This window comes from Oncorhynchus keta, chromosome 12 (assembly GCF_023373465.1).
Source record: "Oncorhynchus keta strain PuntledgeMale-10-30-2019 chromosome 12, Oket_V2, whole genome shotgun sequence".
NCBI lineage: Eukaryota > Metazoa > Chordata > Actinopteri > Salmoniformes > Salmonidae > Oncorhynchus > Oncorhynchus keta.
In genome coordinates, this window is record NC_068432.1 from 11,848,333 (window position 1) to 11,868,664 (window position 20,332).

General features: G+C 41.5%; 1 protein-coding gene across 1 annotated transcript; it reads left to right on the forward strand.

The window, feature by feature from the left end:
* The first annotated feature begins 593 nt into the window (after positions 1-593).
* Positions 594-19,590, forward strand: LOC118390998 (vitamin K epoxide reductase complex subunit 1-like protein 1). Its single transcript, XM_035781894.2, has 3 exons — positions 594-1,034; positions 8,601-8,710; positions 16,024-19,590. Exons 1-3 carry the CDS (start codon positions 844-846, stop codon positions 16,248-16,250), a joined length of 528 nt encoding a protein of 175 aa, XP_035637787.1. The 5' UTR covers positions 594-843; the 3' UTR covers positions 16,251-19,590.
* Positions 19,591-20,332: the final 742 nt, after the last annotated feature.

Consider the following 20,332-nt stretch of genomic DNA (forward strand, 5'->3'; position numbering starts at 1 on the left):
ATTATTACTGTATCTACATGGTAGTTTACTTGTTACTCGTCGATGAGTTTGCATGGAGAAACGTGCATTGGGTGATGACGTCAAAGCTTGAGGCAGGATGTGTAGTTCTGTATGATCGCCACATTAGAGGTAATTAGCGTTTCATTTTTTTGGGGGGGGGGATTACAGACAAACATATTGAGAAAAGTTACCTTGTCCGAGAGAGATTTGCGCGGTTATCAAAACGTCATGCCAGGATAGGCCTACAAAAAAACAGAGACCTTATATGAAGTAGTTCTAAAATTCCAGACGAAAAAAATGAATGGTTAAAAAAACGATTGGAAACATTTCTGGGTTTTACCGCTAGGCTCCATGGGTATTATGACTTATACTTAAGCAATAAGGCATGATGGGGTGTGGTATAGGGCTGTTCTTAGCACGATGCAACGTGAAGTGCCTGGATACAGCCATATACCACAAACCCCAGATTTGTAAGTCGCTCTGGATAAGAGCGTCTGCTAAATGACTTAAATGTAAATGTAATGTAAATGTATTGCTATTACAAACTGGTTACCAACAGAATTACAGTAGTAAAAATACATGTCATACCCATGGTATACGTTCTGATACCATGTCTGTCGGAACTAGGAAACTCGGAAATTTCCGACGTACTAACAGTAGTTATACAGGTGCCACATCGAATCAGCAAGTCGGACATTTTCGAGTAGTATTAGACTAGTATTTGAATGCGGCATCAATACCGACTGCCTCTGCCCTGGTCGTGTGGCACGTTGACGTTTTTTTCCACGTCGCAGTGCTCGTCATCGGTTGCGTTGCGTGTACGACTCGAGCGAGGCCGGAAAGATGGCGGCGCCCGTCCTGAGAGTGTCCACCCCTCGATGGGAAAGAATAGCCAGGCTCCTTGTTTGCGTATTGGGCATATTGTTGTCTTTATACGCCTATCATGTGGAAACGGAAAAGGCTAGAGACTCGAATTATCGGGCCATGTGTGACGTGAGCAATTCTATCAGCTGTTCAAAAGTCTTCACCTCCAGGTAATTTTAATTCAACAGCGGCGCCGAGTACTAGCAGCGTTCTGGATGAGACTGTGCGGTTTTTTGGCATCATTGTGCTGAACTGTCAATGTTTTAGCATGCGCTGTTCTTTAGTAAGTTAAACATTTCAACTCTATTGATAATAAACTTAGCCTGTTTAGTGTGTAGAAGCTATCGTAGCCACATTGCTAACACTACGGTAAGTTACTTAGCTATTCACCAGGAAACAACTAAGTTAGCTACTAGCTGGCTATTAGATGCTATGAAATTGTGTATTTTAATTAGCATGGATGCACACTATTGTCCTCCAACCTTAACACTGATATTTAGTTTGAATTAGACTGCTAAATGAACTAGTTAGCGAATGGGGCGACACCCCCTATTAAGTTAACATTGGCTAGCTAGCTAGACGAGAGGCGTAGCCATTCAGCCAGTTTTGGGTAGCATTTTCTTAGCTATGTGAATCGGCTGTCTACTCTATACATTGGAGAATACCTCAAACAAGTTTACCAAGATCTTAAACTGATATCATTTTAATACGTCTCACTACAATTCTAGGAACTATGCTGCATTTGTATAATTCCATAGCGATCTCAAATATGGGCCTTGCATTTCTGCCCTCGATGCGATTAGTTGGATTGTGGGCTGTAGAATGACAAGATAAACAACTTAATCCTTAGATTGGAAAATACAGAATTGTATATTAACAAAGTTGAATTAACACAAGGGCATCTGTCTGAAACTGTTGAATAGTCTGACTTAAACTAGAGTCCTAAAGTGAAACCGTGTCATTCGAGTTCAGTTTATGATTGTTGGTCATACATAGTTCATGTGCCCGAGTGATCTTAGGTAATTTATTTGTAAGTAGTTATCTGGGTTGTAGGACATACACACTCCTGTTTGTACAAATGCTGACATCCAAGCAATGCCAGGTCTCTGGGGGAAATGCAGGGAATAGTTTCAGACATGATGCACAAGTCATGAGAACAACACTGCTGAGAACTTCAGGTAATCAACCACAATCTGCCTGCCAAACACAATCATAAGCAGCTTTGAATAACACCGAAGCAAATAACCAACCTCAACCTGCCCTGTGAAGTGTCATTGTGTAGGACTACAGTATTTTGTCTCAACAAGGGGAGTTTTTTTTAATGGTAGAGAGTAGTGACTGGATGCTCTTTGTGTGGCATGTCTGTAAACTGTATACAGGAACCCTAAAGGGAACTAGGCCTAACTGCTAGGAAGTACACTAGCATGAAATGAAAATGACTGACAAAATTAGAAATGTGTAATATCTGAAAATGCACCTTGCTAGACTGACTTACCCGTCTGTATAAATGGATGGATGCTTCTCCCTTTGTCACGGATGCCATGGTTGCCCTTAGTTTGATCGTGTAATCCGGAGCCTTCTGTGTGTTTTCAACTCCGTCTTCATATTGGCAATCAAACGTCAGAATTTTCTCCATCTCCTTAGCTATCATACTCTAATTCCACCAGGCCTTCCACTGATTTCAAAACTCGGTCCTCCAGAAAGTGGAGAGCGCCACTTAAGCAGTTCTTCTATGTGATATCTTTCAAAACAGGCATGTTAGAAAGGATAAGCTACACATACTAACCAGCTCATATTATAGACAGAAGCGTGCTACATGGCAGACCAATCCGAACTCACCTCTCGGCATGTCCAGCCCACTCACTATCTCAGCCAATCATGGCTAGTGGGAAGGTTGCAGCCTTTTTCCATGGCTAAAGCAACTTGGCTGTTACTTAACAATTGTATTTGTATTTACAGATGTGCCTTAATAACAAATTGTATGACATGAAATTTCACGTTCCAGAAAGCAATTCTGCCCCCCCCAAAAACGTTTTGATAAAAAAAATAAAGACGTTTACATTCAAATGGCGCTCCTGTTACGTAGTGACACGCAACATACACCTAGTTTTCTGAAACGAGTCATATATAGCCTAAGCATACCTGATATGGACCATGCAATTAGCAATAAACATTATCACCTTTAGCCCAACTGATGCAGCAAAGTACAAATAAATAGGCTGAAGCATGGGGTTTCTTTTCTGCATTTACTCTATTAGGCTAATCATTAGCCAGTTCTCAAATGTGATCTTTTAACTAGTTATTATCATAGATTAATTTTATGTCCCAAAAACTTGCATAAACACTGAATTTAATGTTAGGGTAACTTGCCACCTGGGGTAAAAAGCCCCCTGCCTGTACTTCTCACAGAAACCACTTCATGTAACAATTTTTCCCCCAACACTTTTCCTGCTTTCCACTACTCTTGCGCAACAAAAAATATGATCTGTCTCGTCACAATTTGAGTAGTTCTAAATGTATTATTTTGAGGTAGAGAGGCATTGTACCCCAGTCAGCCTACAATTGACCGATGTTACATTTAGCCTGACTCTCCCCTGTGCACTCTCTGCCAGTTGCGGAGCGGTAATGTGCTCAACCATGCCTCTGCTAAAAACCCTGGGTTTAAAATGGTGCAGTTCACACATATTTAAGATTTGAGAAATAAAGTAGGAATGGAAAGCTGTGACTCCCCTTTTTTTAACAAAAGCCATTAACTAGAGGTCGACCGATTTTAATCAGCATGGTTGATTTAATTAGGGACGATTTTCAAGTTTTCATAACAATCGGTAATCAGCATTTTTGGATGGCGATTATGGCCGATCACTTGGCAATCCACGAGGAGCCTGCGTGGCAGGCTGACCACCTGTTACACGAGTGCAGCAAGGTAAGTTGCTAGCTAGTATTAAACGTATCTTTTAAAAAAACAATCAATCTTAACGTAATCACTAGTTAACTACACATGGTTGATGGTACAACTAGCGTGTCCTGCGTTGCATATAATCAATGCGGTGCCTGTTAATTTATCATCGAATCACAGCCTACTTCGCCAAACGGGTGATGAGTTAACAGTTTATTCTCCTTCCATTTTCTCTGGAAGATGCTGCTTTGAAAATAGGCTCGTCAGCCGTGTTGATGGATACAAGTGGGGTAATGAGAGTAGCATACTACAGTGGATTGAGCCAAGTAGTAGAATGGTCCCACTTCAATTCACTTTTTACTTAGGACAGCTAATCAGCCTTACCAGTGTCTCTACCTTGTGTTGAGATTGAATTCAAACCACCTTAAATGTGAGCTGTTGCTCAACGTCTCTGGTCTGATATGTTAATTCTTAACCCATCATTTTATACAGTTCATTCAAAAGGGGCGGTTCCGTCAGGCTAACACTCTCTCTGACCTCTCAAGGGCGTGCCTTGTCAACAAAAAAAAGGCTCCTAAAATCATGTCCCTCTCTTAACAAAAACACTAATTCTTCATCTTTCATGCACAATGCATCAACTGGGCACCACACATATAGTTGATCAACTTTCCAAGTTACAGTATTTCCTTTATGGCATTTTTAATAACACCCAAAACGTCACCAGTGTTCTCCAGATCGCCCCTGACCATTCCACACGTCCTATGTTAGCACTTAGCGCTTTAGAACGTGTTAGTTTCAGCGGGAAAAGGTCTGTTGAAACATAAGCACATTCCTTAGGTGAATTTGGAGAGGGATTTGCTGAATGTTCTCTCCTTGATTTACAACTGGGTGTGAACTGTCAACCCCCACCAGTTTTCTTCTCCCCCCTCTGCGAGTGAGAATGGGTCTGGTTGAAGTTATTTATTACAAAGCTGATCTGACCTATTTGGATCCTCACAGGACAGTCATGACAAGCGAAGTGCTTGTGTTCCTAGCTCCAACAGTGCAGTAATATCGAACAATACACACATCTAACAGTAAAATAATGGAATTAAGTAATGTATAAATATTAGGACGAGCAATGTCTGAGTGGCATTGAATAGAATACAGTATACATGTATGAAATGAGTAAAGCAGTATGTAAACATTATAGTAACTAGTGTTCCATTATTAAAGTGACCAGTGATTCCATGTCTATGTACAGTTAAATTCGGAAGTTTACATACACCATAGCCAAATACATTTAAACTCAGGTTTTCACAATTCCTGAATGTGAAATGTCAGAATAATAGTAGAGTGATTTATTTATTTCATCACATTCCCAGTGGGTCAGAAGTTTACATACATTCAATTGGTATTTGGTAGCATTGCCTTTAAGTCGTTTACCTTGGGTCAAATGTTTCGGGTAGCCTTCCACAAGCTTCCCAATTGGGTAAAATTTGGCCCATTCCTCCTGACAGAGCTGGTGTAATGGAGTCAGTTTTGTAGGCCTCCTTGCTCGCACACGCTTTTTCAGTTCTGCCCACGCATTTTCTATGAAATTGAGGTCAGGGCTTTGTGATGGCCACTCCAATACCTTGACTTTGTTGTTCTTAAGACATTTTGCCACAACTTTGGAAGTATGCTTGGGGTCGTTGTCCATTTGGAAGACCCATTTGCGACCAAGCTTTAACTTCTTGACTGATGTCTTGAGACGTTGCTTCAATATATCTATATAATTTTCCTCCCTCATGATGCCATCTATTCTGAAGTGCACCAGTCCCTCTTGCAGCAAAGCACCCCCACAACATGATGCTGCCACCCCCGTGCTTCACGGTTGGGTTGGTGTTCTTCGGCTTGTAAGCCTCCCCCTTTTCCTCCAAACATAACGATGGTCATTATGGCCAAACGGTTCTAATTTTGTTTCATCAGACCACAGGACATTTCTCCAAAAAGTACGATCTTTGTCCCCATGTGCAGTTGCAAACCATAGTCTGGCTTTTTTTATGGCGGTTTTGGATCAGTGGCTTCTTCCTTGCTGAGTGGACTTTCAGGTTATGTTGATATAGGACTCGTTTTACTGTGGATATAAATACGTTTGTACCTGTTTCCCCCAGCATCTTTTCACACCAAAGTACGTTCATCTCTAGGAGACAGAACGTGTCTTCTTCCTGAGCGGTATGACGGCTGCGTGGTCCCATGGTGTTCATACTTTATACTGTACTATTGTTTGTACAGATGAACATGGTACCTTCAGGCGTTTGGAAATTGTTCCCAAGGATTAACTAGACTTATGGAGGCCTACAATTTTTTTTCTGAGGTCTTGGCTGAATTCTTTTGATTTTCCCATGATGTCAAGAAAAGGGCCACTCAGTTTGAAAGTAGGCCTTGAAATGCATCCATACGTACACCTCCAATTGACTCAAATTATGTCAATTAGCCTATCAGACACTTCTAAAGCCATGACATTTTCTGGAATTTTCCAAGCTGTTTAAGGCACAGTCAACTTAGTGTATGTAAACTTCTGATCCACTGGAATTGTGATACAGTGAATTATAAGTGAAATAATCTGTCTGTAAACAATTGTTGGAAAAATGACTTGTGTCATGCACAAAGTAGATGTCCTAACAGACTTGCCAAAACTATAGTTTGTCAACTAGAAATGTGTGGAGTGGTTGAAAAAGGAGTTTTAATGACTCCAACCTAAGTGGATGTAAACTTCTGACTTAAACTGTCATTTTTTTCTACCCCTTTTTCTGCCCAATTGGTAGTTAGTCTTGTCTCATCGCTGCAACTCTCGTACGGACTCGGGAGAGGTGACGGTTGAGAGCTGTGCTTCCTCTGAAACACGACCCGGCCAAGCACGACTGCTTCTTGACACAATGTCCGCTTAACCCGGAAGCCAGCTGCACCAATGTGTCAGAGGAAACACCATACACCTGGCGACCTTGTCAGCATGCATGCGCCTGGCCCGCCACAGGAGTCGCTAGAGTGTGATGGGACAAGGACAGCCCAGCCGGCCAAACCCTCCCCTAACCCGGACGATGCTAGGCCAATTGTGCGCCGCCCCATGGGTCTACCGGTCACAGCTTGCTGCGACAGAGCCTGGACTGGAACCAGGATCTCTAGTGGCACAGCTAGCACTGCGATGCAGTGTGTTAGACCACTGTGCCACTGGGGATGCCGTGGGTGAATCATTTCAGATCGTCAGATGCTTGTATGTCGGGGAACTTGACGCTTTCCACCTTCTCCACTGCAGTCCTGTCGTTTTCGTTTTGTTGACGTTGAGGTTATTTTCCTGTCACCACTCCACCAGGGCCCTCACCACCTCCCTATAGGCTGTCTTGTCATTGTTGGTAATCAGGTCTACTATGGATGTATGTTCTGCAAATGCTTACAGTACGAAGAACAGTTTATAAAGCTGCATATCTAAATCTCTGGTAAACGGAAGGCATGTTATCTGCTATCCACTTCGTTTACATTTTTATTTTGCTAAAGGGGAAGGTCACTTTTTGCTGAAGGGAGGGCCATCCATTTTCATTTCTGAGGTCAGATTCTCTCCAGGTGACTCTTATTATAAATAACGTATACACCCTAACGGCCCGTCCCTTAAAGGGGCAGCTGAACATTTTTGTCTCACCTAATGATTGTGGTTGATTGAGCATGGATCCCTCCTAAGGATTTTTATTCATAAACTTTTTGTAATTTCTTATCAAAACTTGAATCTTTAGATCTCCTAGATTTGTGTGCTTCTACATTTCTAATTAGGAGCACATGTACTCCTTGTAAAATGTTTATTATTTTTTATATCAGCGTAGCACCCTGAAGTATAATAAATAAGCCACATCACTCAGCCTTTTGTGGCATTGTAGACGCTTTTGTTGATTCTTGCTAAAACGGTTCTATAACTGAACAGCTGTTTTTACTGCTTGTATCTAAAAAAAATGTTTACCATGTATTTGTTAAGACGCAGTTCATGAAATTCAGCAATATATCCCATTACTTCTTACTAGTAATACATTTCTTGTCTAATCAAAAAATGTGTTTTCTGTAATTATAGCGTAAAACACATTTTGTCTGGTAAATGATCTGAGTGACTAGTAGATTCTTTAAATCTACATGCCATAGTGGCTGGTGGGCCAAAAAGTTAATTTCCCTAGCTGGCCAGCATCCCTGTGGTATGATTTCGACACCCTTTAGAGTCCATGCCCCCCGACGAATTGAGGCAAAAGGGGGTGCAACTCAATATTTAGGATGGTGTTCCTAATGTTTTGTACACTCTGTGTAGGTCCTAAATGCATTACTTAAGTGGTGCTGTGAACAACGCAGTGGTGTGATCCCGTGGAGGCAGTGCAGGGAGGGGAGACGACAAAACCAGGACCAGTGGTTGGTGCGCCACTCAGGTTTCCAGGGTACTTTGTTATCTTGCTTCTGAGGCCTTACAGTCGCCCTCTGGAATTTCCATTTGTTCCCTTTGTAATGGTTTGACGAAATTCTGCTTTTACTTTTATGGTTATAGCTTGTATATGACACCTGTTAAGCCTTCCTATTGAGATGCTGTATCAACATGGTTATATAATTTAGGATTGTAGACGTCACCCGTCATATCTTTATGATTATAACTTGTAAATTACACCATTTAGGCGATCACCTTATCAGAATCTCACCCAATAACTTGACCTTCTCAGACATTTTCCTTGGCGTACATTGCTATTTTTTTTTCAGGTTGAATACATGTATTTGTGAATTTGTCCCTGCAATTCATCATCACGATTACTAACACATTTCCATTTGTTTTTTCCTAATTTCTCCCCCTGTGTAGGTGGGGCCGAGGATTTGGACTGCTGGGCTCAATCTTCGGAATCGACAGTGCAATGAACCAGCCAAACAGTGTCTATGGAATTTTCTTTTATGTCTTTCAACTGTTACTAGGTAAGACTTTCGATTCCACAGCCACCGGCTCATGCTATGCAAAGTATGGAGAGAATTTAGGTGACAAGCCTCCTTGAATAGTCACTTTGGGCTATTTGTGCTGACCCACCACTCTGTCAGGCCCTCACTTCCTCTTTACTATATTTGACTGCACCGTGGCTCAGATCAGTCCTGAGTCAGGACTGTGGTGTACATTAAAGGTAGCGTTGTCACAATACCAGAATGTTTTACTTCAATGCCAGGTTTAGTATCACGATACTCCATATCATCAAGATACTCTACCGCAGCAAAAAAGGCGTATTAGCCAGTCACAGAATGGCACTTGACCCAGATGGAGAAAATCAGCTATTGCTAAATCTCTAAATAAACCAGGTAAATCAAGATGTAGGCCAGTGGTCACCAACTCTTTCTTTTCTTTTTTTTACTGCTCAGATGAAAAAATAAGACTTACAAAATGTAAGCATATACAACATTTACATTTACATTTAAGTCATTTAGCAGACGCTCTTATCGAGCGACTTACAAATTGGTGCATTCACCTTATGACATCCAGTGGAACAGCCACTTTACAATAGTGCATCTAAATCTTTTAGGGGGGTGAGAAGGATTCCTAGGTATTCCTTAAAGAGGTGGGGTTTCAGGTGTCTCCGGAAGGTGGTGATTGACTCCGCTGTCCTGGCGTCGTGAGGGAGTTTGTTCCACCATTGGGGGGCCAGAGCAGCGAACAGTTTTGACTGGGCTGAGCGGGAACTGTACTTCCTCAGTGGTAGGGAGGCGAGCAGGCCAGAGGTGGATGAACGCAGTGCCCTTGTTTGGGTGTAGGGCCTGATCAGAGCCTGGAGGTACTGAGGTGCCGTTCCCCTACAACATTAATAAACGTTCTGTAGGAATCAGATTTGTGCAGTAGGACTAATACATTATCACATTAGCGTTTTGGCTATATGCCTGTCCTGCCAATACTGTTCTTCTCAGACCAGGTAATCCCAAACCAGGGGTATGCGCAATGCCGTCGGGGGTACACCAAAAAGTGATTCATAATTATTTTTAAGTAACATTTTCAAACCGTCAATTTATATTTTCCAACGGGCATTTGGGTAAGGTTTTTTCTTGCCTGAGTAGCCTCGTTTCACTGCCAAAAATAACATTTAAACTATCTAGTGTCAAATACAGGTAGCCTAGTCAAATAATTAACATCCAATCACATTAACCATTACTCTCTTGTGGGAATTCCACTTCATTCCGTATGTAGCCAAACGTAGCTGCTTGCTAGTTTGCTCGAAAATGGATAAAAGTTTTTTGATTTTTTAACTAAGGCCCATAGAGAGACAAACCAGCAGCACTGCACCTGTCGACGACACAAGTTGTTCTGCTTTCATGAGCAGATTCAATGCTAGCATCAGTAATTCTAAATTTGTTGTTAGTCCAACTAGCATGGACACTGTGAATCTGATGCAGCCGAAGAGCTACTGCCCCCTTAACCGGGAAAGCACCGAACAACAGACAGGGAAGTTGGACCATTGAAGACGTGCAAATATGATGAGAACTACATTGGTTTGGGCTTCACTTATATTGGGAGTAGTGCCTTTCCTCAGCCACAGTGTGTTATATGTGCAAAAGTACAAAAGTACTATCTCACAACTCAATGAAAACTTCACTCTTGCGCAGACATTTAGAAACAAAACATGCCAATTTGAAAAATAAGCCACAGGAGTCTTTTGAGCGAGAATTAAGACTACTTTCGAGTAGTAAGACGTGTATATATAAGCAACCGATACCATTAATAAGAAGGGGCTAGTAGCGTCTTAAATGGTGAGCTACCGAGTGGTTAGGACAGGCAAGCCCCATACTATACTATTTAATTCTTCCTGTTGCCGTGGATATGGCTGGGACAATGTTGGGGAAAAGGCCAAAAAAACTATACAATGCCTTCATCAAACAACACTGGTTCACGACGCATCACTGACATGGCAGGAGATGTTTTGAAACAATTACTGCTTCGCATACAAGCCAGTGAATTCTATGCGTTGCAGCTGGATGAGTCAACAGACGTAGCGGGCTTGGCACAGCCCCTGGTATATGTCTATTACATTTATGGGGGGGTTAATTAAGGAAGACATCCTCTTCTGGAAACCAGGACAACACGAGAGGATATTTTTAAATTACAGGACAGCTTTGTGACATCAAATGGACTTTGGTGGTCAAGATGTGTTGGTATCTGTACTGATGGAGCAAAAGCCATGACAGGGAGACATAGTGGAGTGGTAACGCGCGTGCAAGCAGTTGCTCCCAAAGCCACTTGGGTACACTGCAGCATCCACCAAGAGGCTCTTGCTGCCAAGGGAATGACTGACAGCTTGAAAGACGTTTTGGACACTACAGTGAAAATGTTTAAATTTGTTAAAGCAAGGCCCCTGAACTCGTGTTTTTTCTGCACTTTGCAATGACATGGGCAGCGACCATGTAACGATTTTACAACATACAGAAGTGCGCTGGTTATCAAGGGGAAAAGTTTCAACAAGTTTAAAAAAAATTGAGACGAGCTTAGTTATTTTTATTGACCATCATTTTTACTTGTCTGACCTCTTGCATGATGAGTTTCTCACACGACTGGCCTATCTGGGTGATGTTTTTTTCTCGACAGAAGTTCTGAATCTAGGATTACAGGGACTCTCCGCAACTACATTCAAAGTGCGGGACAAAATTGAGGCTATGATTAAGAAGTTGGAGCTCTTCTCTGACTGCATTAACAAGGACAACACACAGGTCTTTCCATCGTTGTTTGATTTTATGTGCAAATGAACTCAAGTTTACGGGACAATGTCAAATGTGATATAGCGAAGCACCAGAGTGAGTTGGTTGCGTCAATACGCATGTACTTTCCCGAAACGGATAACGCAAACTAGATTCGTTATCCTTTTCATGCCCTGCCTCCAGTCAACTTACTGATATCTGAACAAGAGCCTCATCAAAATTGCAACAAGCGGTTCTGTGAAAATGTATTATAATTAGAAGCCACTGACAGATTTCTGATTTGGGCTGCTCTCAGAGTATCCTGCCTTGAAAAATTGCGCTGTTAAGACACTGATGCCCTTTGCAACCACATACCTATGTGAGAGTGGATTCTCGGCCCTCACAAGCATGAAAACTAAATACAGGCACAGACTGTGTGGAAAATGATTTAAGACTGAGACTCTCCAATACAACCCAACATTGCAGAGTTATGTGCATCGTTTCAAGCACACCCTTCTCATTAACCTGTGGTGAGTTATTCACAATTTTCGATGAACAAATAAGGTTTTGTATGTAAGATGGTTAAATAAAGCTCAAAATGATTGGTTATTATAATATTATTATTTATGCCGTGGTCCTACAAGAGCTCTTTGTTACTTCCCACGAGCGGGGTGTGACAACACACTCTTATGTTTAATAAACCTAAAGTGTCCTTTCAGTGTCCTCCATAGAATTAGGAACACTTGACTATGTCTTCCACCACTGTGTGTATATTTTTACAGGTCAAAGCCACTTGCATAAATAATATATGCTTGTCAACAAACCTATTATAGGGATCAACAAATAGATTCAGCCGTGGGCCGATTTGTATTCATTTATGACGCGGTGGTCGGGCTGGAACATAATTGTAAATCATTTGGGGACTCTGCAAATTGACCGCAAGAAGCTCAAACAGATAACATTCTATTTTCAAACCTTTAGTACATTTGTATACGATCACATATCTCTATTTTATGCGTGGGAATACTTTGGAACAGATCTCCAAAAGTAAAATCGCTTGGAGCTGATTTGCCTGTGTTTTTACAGTCTATGTCCAACAATAAAAATGTTTAAAAATAAATAGTAATGATCTTGGGGGGCCAAATAAAATCCCCCACGGGCCAAATTCGGCCCACGGGAATCCAGTTGTGGGGAACCCTGCTCTATTATATACCTGGCATGTTGGTGTCCTTAAGGTAGTAGACCTAGATCAGTGTAATGCTTCTTGCTGAGCCCCTCTAAGGGCCCCTTCCCTGTGTGAAGTCATACTATACACTCCCGCCTGACTGTCTGACGTCCTGGTGGCAGGTTGGCGGTTTTCCTAAGTCAGTCCTGCTGGTTTAGATTCTATTCCTCTGCTGACTGGTCTAAGGGCTCCGCGTTCTGCTCAGCCAACTGGTCCTGACTCAGATCTGTTCCTCTGCTGACTGGCCTAAGGGCCCTGCGTTCTGCTTAGCCAACTGGTCCTGACTCAGATATGTTCCCCTGCTGACTGGCCTAAGGGCCCTGCGTTCTGCTCAGCCAACTGGTCCTGACTCAGATATGTTCCCCTGCTGACTGGCCTAAGGGCCCTGCGTTCTGCTTAGCCCACTGGTCCTGACTCAGAACTAGAGCCCCTTTTACCCATATCCATTTACTACACCGCTGGATTTGACTAACACAACAGTGGTACAGTGGGTGAAACTTACTGTCCAGGCATTGTGGTTAGGTTGGTGAGGATATAAGTTATTTAAAAAAAATGAATCATTTAGACGTAGGTTGAAGGGACCATGGATTAGCTGGTGTCTCAGAATGTGAATTCTCCTAAAAAAGAGCCTTTTCATCTGTGGCCACTGGACATTGTTTCATTCTCATTATCAAGTCAGCTAAGAAGTCTTAGGCTAAACAATATGGTCTAAAGCTTACTGTACAGTTGGTTTCTGTTGCCCCATTCTTGCTGCTTTTGTCACACTGTATTTATTTACACAGTTCCCCCTGTTAACTAAAAACCGGTAGCTTTAACCTTATCCTGTAGCACTCTCGCCCTTGTACAGAATGTGTTTGTCTCTTTGTCCCTTTCCCCTCTAATGTCATTTCATCACTATGAATAGAAGCCTGTGCCAGAACCAGTCTGTTTAGAATGTCCTCTACAACACCTGCTCTTCCTCCTTTAACCAGGGGGTCCTGTGTCCTGTCATGCATCTGGCTCAGTGGTTTACTTTCTTAAGCAGACCTGGGTTCAAACACCTTTTTGAAGTCATCAGAAAGAAAGGAGGACCAAGATAAAATGTCTTTATTTGAATGGCTTTGGGTGCATGGCTTCCGTCAGGGAGCGCAAAGATATGATAATCTTTGATTTGATCAACCCTGACTTTGAAGAGGGCGTGGTTACAGAAATCATTTGTAACACTAGTAAGCAATACTATACATGTTAAAGTGAAATACTGTAGATGTGTTATCAGATGCATCTCAAGGCTAGAAGCATCAGAACCAACCCTGAATATGACTGGTCACAGTGTTAAGAATAAGATAACCATTTATTTTATAGTACACCGTTACACAGCTAACATGGACCACAACAGTCTAAACATAGCTGAGGGAAATAGAGCAAAAATGTTCACTAGATGACAGCAAATGGACCCATCACAACCCTACAGGAAGGGTGAGAAATCCATATCTTCATTTAAACCAGGGTACTTAGTGGCCTGTAGTTTGTAAATCCATATCTCCATTTAAACCAGGGTATTTAGTGGCCTGTAGTTTGTAAATCCAGATCTTCATTTAAACCAGGGTATTTAGTGGCCTGTAGTTTGTAAATCCAAAAACGTTCCCTTTGTTTTAACTGTTTAAGACGGCCCCCTTTTCTAATAGAGGCCGGAATATGATCAATACCCATAGCTTGTAGGGAGGTAGGGTTTCCATGGTGTATGGACTTGTAGTGCCTTGCCATGGGGTAGTCTTCATTGCCTACCCGTATGGCATACTTGTGTCCAACTAAGCGGTCTTGAAGGCGTCTCTTTGTCCGTCCAATATATATATAACACCTTGCACTGTGGACATTCCAAGCAAATCCAATTTGAATTGGTCACATACACATGGTTAGCAGATGTTATTGCGAGTGTAGCGAAATGCTTATAAACTTACGGTTTTCTAGGCTAACAATGTAAGAAATACTGCATAAAAAAACAGAATACTGCACAGTTTCCTAAGGACTAGAAGCGAAGCTGCCATCTTGCTTTCAAGATGGTGCCGATAAATCTGTAACCACGAGTGATTTTGCAGTTAATGAAATGCTTGACTTGATACTCCATTTTAGAAGCTGTCAACAAAATACTTGCATTTAAATGAGCCCCTGGGTTTGTGGTCTAGCAAAGTGTTTTGAGAGTCACCTGGAAGAGCGCTGTAAACTAGTTTGTCATTTATCGTAGGACACCGCTTATGGCTCTGGAAAGAATTGGCGTAGTGACATATCACTTTGGAAGATTCCCCAAGTCTTTTTAATGATTCTTGTAATGTTCTCTGCTTCAGTCCTGTATTTTGTAACAAATTACACTCTGATGTATCACGAGGCTCTCCCCTTCGCAACAACTTCTCTCTGTCAAGTAATCCAGCCCTATTACCTGCATCTTTCAGGACCTGAGCGCTGTAGCCCCGATTCTCCAATTCAGCAGGTTTGACACTGTAGTCTGTTTCCTGATCGCAAAGTAAGCAAGCTCACATGGTACATCCTTTAACTTGTTCTGAAACACAGATGTTATTATTAAGAGTTCAGTCAGTGAGACCATGAATTCGTGGGAGGCATCGGTCTCAGGCCGGGTACTCGAGAAATGGTGCAGAGCTGCCAATCCGTGTTCATGTTCAATGGTGGTGTATAGAGACTCCACATCCATGTTGACTAAGTCATTTCAAAAACTTCCTGGGTTTGATTGAGCTTGCCCGGCTTATTGGACCAAGACAAGTCCTAAAACTGCAAACCCACCCATCTGGCACTGTAGAATATTTCAAATAGTATTTTGAACCCAGGTCTGGTCTTAAGCGCTCCACTTTCAGTTGAAGGGTGCAGCCCGAGTTTTGTGGTGGTCACTCACTAGTGCCAGGTTACAAATGAGGGGCCTAAGGGCTGCATAGCACAGAAGCCACCGCTAATGTGATGGGTCCAAAATGGCACCCTTTTCCCTATATAGTGCACTACTTTTGACCAGATTCCAATGGGCCCTGTTCAAAAGTAGTGCACTATATGGGAAATAGGGTGCCATTAACAGCCAGGTGTCTGTATTTATGTACATCAACGTCAACCATGAGTAAGCAAATAAGTAAGACTTAAGGCTGACTGGCTCTCATACAAAGTCACCTGACAAAGGCATTCCCCCCCCTGATTCAAGTGTACAAAGGTCCAGGCATTTCTTGACTAGCGTTTTTATCCGTTCCATGTAGTAGTGTTTGTCAAAGTGATTTATATTTCTTCACTGCCACCTTTGCACAGCATGCCTTACTGTATTTGTTTGTGCAGTGCACGTCATGTCCGTAGCCTAAGCCCCTGCTCTCTCTCATCTGGTTGGTTCCAGGAATCACCGTGAGTGCGATGGCTGCCCTGATCGTCATGACGACGTCCATCCTATCGGTGATGGGCTCGCTCTACCTGGGCTACATCCTCTACTTCGTCCTCAAGGACTTCTGCATCATCTGCATCACCACATACGCACTGAACTTCATTCTCTTTATGCTCAACTACAAGCGACTGGTTTACTTGAATGAGGCCTGGAAGCAGCAGGTTCCAGCCAAACAGGACTAAGATGGGTTGTAAAAAAAGAACAGTAGGCAAGTGAAAAATAGAACAAACAAAAAATGAAATGTGACCTCTTGAACAGAACATTTTGACTTGCCACCAGGAGACCTTGCTTCCAAAACAATGTTTATTCTGCTGTGTGTTATAAAAAAGAAACCAGAAGATTACCTTAGAAAAAAAATTTGGGCCAGACATCTCGAGTTCATTGTTGCATACGTGATGGAAGGATAAAATAAAAAGAAGAGGGGGAATAATTTGTTTCTTAAAAAAAAAAAAAAAATCGAACTCCTGTGACACAGGTGATGAATAGGGTTATGGGGCTGAAAACACATTCAATCCAAGCAAGCAGGGAAGCAAAGGCAGAATGCCAGTCTTCACTATGGGAGGACAGGACAGGACACCCTTCTCCTGAACCAGAAGGACCAGAACATGGAAGAAAACTGGGACTTATAGGAAGGTGTTTACTTGAAATAAATAGGAAGGTCCTGTTCCTGCACAGCTGACCGGGTCCGGAAGCTAGTTGTAAACATTACTACAACCTGAGCGGAACTGAAACAATGGGTCGGAATACGAAATGCATGGTCATGGGGCGAACAGTCATACAGTTCACAGCAGCAGCTTTGATTCCATGAGGAGAGAGAAACAGATGAACAACAAACACCACACAAGAGTTGTTTTATGTTTACACTTTACAGCTATTTTGTTTTGTCTTTTGAAAAGGACCACTAATATGAAACATTTGAGATTGTGTGTAATTCAGTCAGATTTGTTTTTGTTTTCTTTTAGAAATTCTGTAAATAGCTGCTGAGCAGTATTCCAGGCTAGATTGTGATTTAGTGTTAATGTAGACTAAGTTTTTTTTAAACAAATCAAATAATTGAATCACAAAATGAGGAACAAAAAAGTAACTGAAATCAAGTCATCATCTGGGTGAATTGAGTCTGCATGAAGATCTGTTTTGCAGTCAGTCAGTCAGTGTGTGACATCTTAAATTCCTACAATCCCAAGCGAGGCATGCTACTCTAAGTTGCGTGGATCTAATGTGAGTCAAGTCAAGTGCTCACTGATCATTCTTTCATCTCTTTCTCAGTCGCTCTCACCGAGGTCCCAAGGCATCTGATAAGCCCTTCCTCAGTGTTCCACTATTTACACTGGAAAACAAGGTCCGGGTAGTCCCAGCTGTTTCAATTACATTTCTTACGTTTGGTGCCTAATGAACATGGCCCTAGTTAATTTCTCCTCTGCCGAGACTACTTCCTCTCCATAATGGTACCTTCACTGTCTTGTCTTTATTACGTGTGATAAGCATTCCTGACACCACACGCTACTGTAGGAGTGGGATCCATGAAGACTTATGTGCCTAAAAGAGGTGTGAAGTGAATGACCTTGTTTTTTTGGGAGGAGGGATATATGTAATGTATCACTACTTTTTGCTCATTCTCACCATTGTTACATTTTATTTGATCAATAACTGAATTGTGTACTTAAATGCTTTGTTAGTGTCTCACCCCTCTCCTGTATATTCTAATGGTAATGTAGCACAGGCGGCTAAGCACGCAATGATTGTCTGTCCGCTCAATGGTGTTGATAGTAGTAGGCAGTTTTGTTCATAAAAAAAAGCTCTTACGGCATTTTTGTAGGTTACTGTTGTTGGTTGAGAAATAAGGTTAATTGTCTCTCTCTTAATGGTACAACAGCACTGTTTGTGGGGAAGGAAACCACACAGTACTCAGTGTCCTTGCCTCTACCTCTCAGTATTGCCCACGGTGTGTGGAACAACCCAAGCCAGGTGGAACGTCCAGAACCAGCACCAAGGGAAGCTGATGAGCTGATGGATCAGCTTAAAGCCATTCAACCCCAAATAATATTGTACTTGTTTTGTGAGGTTGCTTTCCAATGCAACATCCCCTGGCTCACATTGAACAACCTCATTGATACGGTTTTAGATGGGCACTTATCTTAGCTACGTATTATATGGCAGATTGTTACACAAGTCGGTTTACGAGGTATGTATTGGTTACATTGTAACTCACTAGCTCTGCACTTGGTATTCAAAACGTGGTTGCTGCATCAGAATTTTATCAGTGACAAACTCACTGAGGTCATTGGGAAGAGACACCATTGCACGATGACACTGATCAAGAAATGAAGCCTGTATGCTCACTTCTAAAGCTCCACTCCTGGAGGTTGATCTAAAGCATTCTGGCTGCACTGTACATATGTTCCTATGGGTTACTCACTGTGTCTGTTGGCACTGTCAGCCATCAACAAACTACAATAGCAATCGTTGCTACAGTAGTTCAGTGCTGTTGGGACATAAACCCATGTTACTATGGAATTATTTGGGAGACTTGACTAATAGTCCCACAATTCCAGAAAGGTGGGTGGTATATGTTTGGCTTATTAAATCACAAGTCAAAGTCCCTAAAAGAAGCTTACAAACAGTGTTCCTAACCTGTTAGATAAGGAGTCACCACATTTGATGTATTTTTTTGTCAAATTAAAATAATTGAAGTCAATAGAAACAGCTAAATGCATAATACGCCCTCAGCTAATCCTGATCAGTGTCCTGTTTCATAAAGTGTTGAGTGAATTCTAAAAGGTCCCAAGATTTAGAGGGAAGACGGTCATGTTCGCTGCATCAACAAATGCCATCAAAAGTGCCTTCTGTTGGCTAGTTGGCAAGAGCACAAGCAGACCAGGCTACTCCATAGACCTTGTGGGTAGAAATGACTCACCAAAAAGCCCGTCTTGTATTTAAACGGTCATTTTTTTGTTTTTTTACCCAATTCTCTTAACTATATTTTCAGTACATTAATCTTTAAAAAATGTTATCTTTAATTTCTCTGTTATTAGAGATGGACACTTTTGTTTCTGAAAAAAATATATTCATTGTCCGAATTACAATATTGTAAAGTTCTTATTTCTTTCTCTGACTGTGACTTAGTGAAATAATAGTTATTTCTTCCCTAATGTTGTATAAATGGACTCCATTAGTAACTACACCCTATTAACTACACCCTATAGCTGTAGAGTTAACATTATGGGTTATTTTAGTAGAAAAAAAGGATTGGAGGTCTAGGAATCCATGTCATCACATTTCTTTGTGGGAGGAAGACTAGGTTTGCTTTTGTATTTGCCAAATATTAAGTTGAAAAAAATGCTGTATTTTCTTACATGGAACAAGTGTTACGTGAATGGTTGATGAGATGGGTGCAGAGAAACAATCGGATTCAATTCTGTATTTGCTTCCCTTGTGAGAAACTGTTGCGGAAGTTGACACGAGTGAACATTTTAATTGTGTCGTTGTGTGGAAATGGTCTACCATTAAAACATTCCTTCTGAAGTGAGTTTTCTGTGCCTCTTCCTATGACATCTCACTCTTGAATTAATATTTCACTGAAAATATTTCACTGAAAATCTTGTCAATGAGCAAAATGTTTAATTGGCCACAGCTATTCAATGTTTATGCTGTCTCACAACACGTAACGTTGGGTGTTGAAAATAACTTAAATCCATTGGGTTGATAATGTCAAGGTTTCACAGTATAAAGCTGTGGTGGTTCTCTTCCAGGGAACGGACTTACTAGTAAGGAAGGAACAATATTTAAGAATCTCTATAGTTCATTACTAAGGGCTAGATTCAATCCGGACGTTGTTATTTAGCTTTAAATTTAAACCTAATTTTCCAATTGTGCCAACATACAGTACCTAGTGAAAGTCTACACACCTCTTTAGGTTGCTTTTTTTCTGGGGGGGGTTGTTTTAAAATGGATCATTATACCATGGAACATTTAGCTATTTCATTTTGAATTTTAGAACCCCTGTAGGTATCACTTTTCATTTATTATTACTAAACATTGAATTTGGCCTTATTATCAATATAGAAACTCACTGAAAAACATTCATACATGGCAAAACAGTCCAAAAACACATCTAAAGGAAGTATGTCTGAGAGACATAAGTAACCAAGGTTACATAGCAGTTCAGTCGTCTTTTGTCCTCGTCTTGTCGTGTCCTGTATATATATTTACAACTTTTTTCAAATACATTTTATTTTTATTTTCCATCAACTCATCTTCAAAACAC

Bases quoted from the DNA above. Each gene is read 5' to 3' on its own strand.
- LOC118390998 (XM_035781894.2), top strand. From the start codon at position 844: ATGGCGGCGCCCGTCCTGAGAGTGTCCACCCCTCGATGGGAAAGAATA. The intron at 1,035-8,600 runs GTAATTTTAATT...CCCCCTGTGTAG, and splicing joins TCAAAAGTCTTCACCTCCAG to GTGGGGCCGAGGATTTGGAC. The intron at 8,711-16,023 runs GTAAGACTTTCG...GGTTGGTTCCAG, and splicing joins TGTCTTTCAACTGTTACTAG to GAATCACCGTGAGTGCGATG.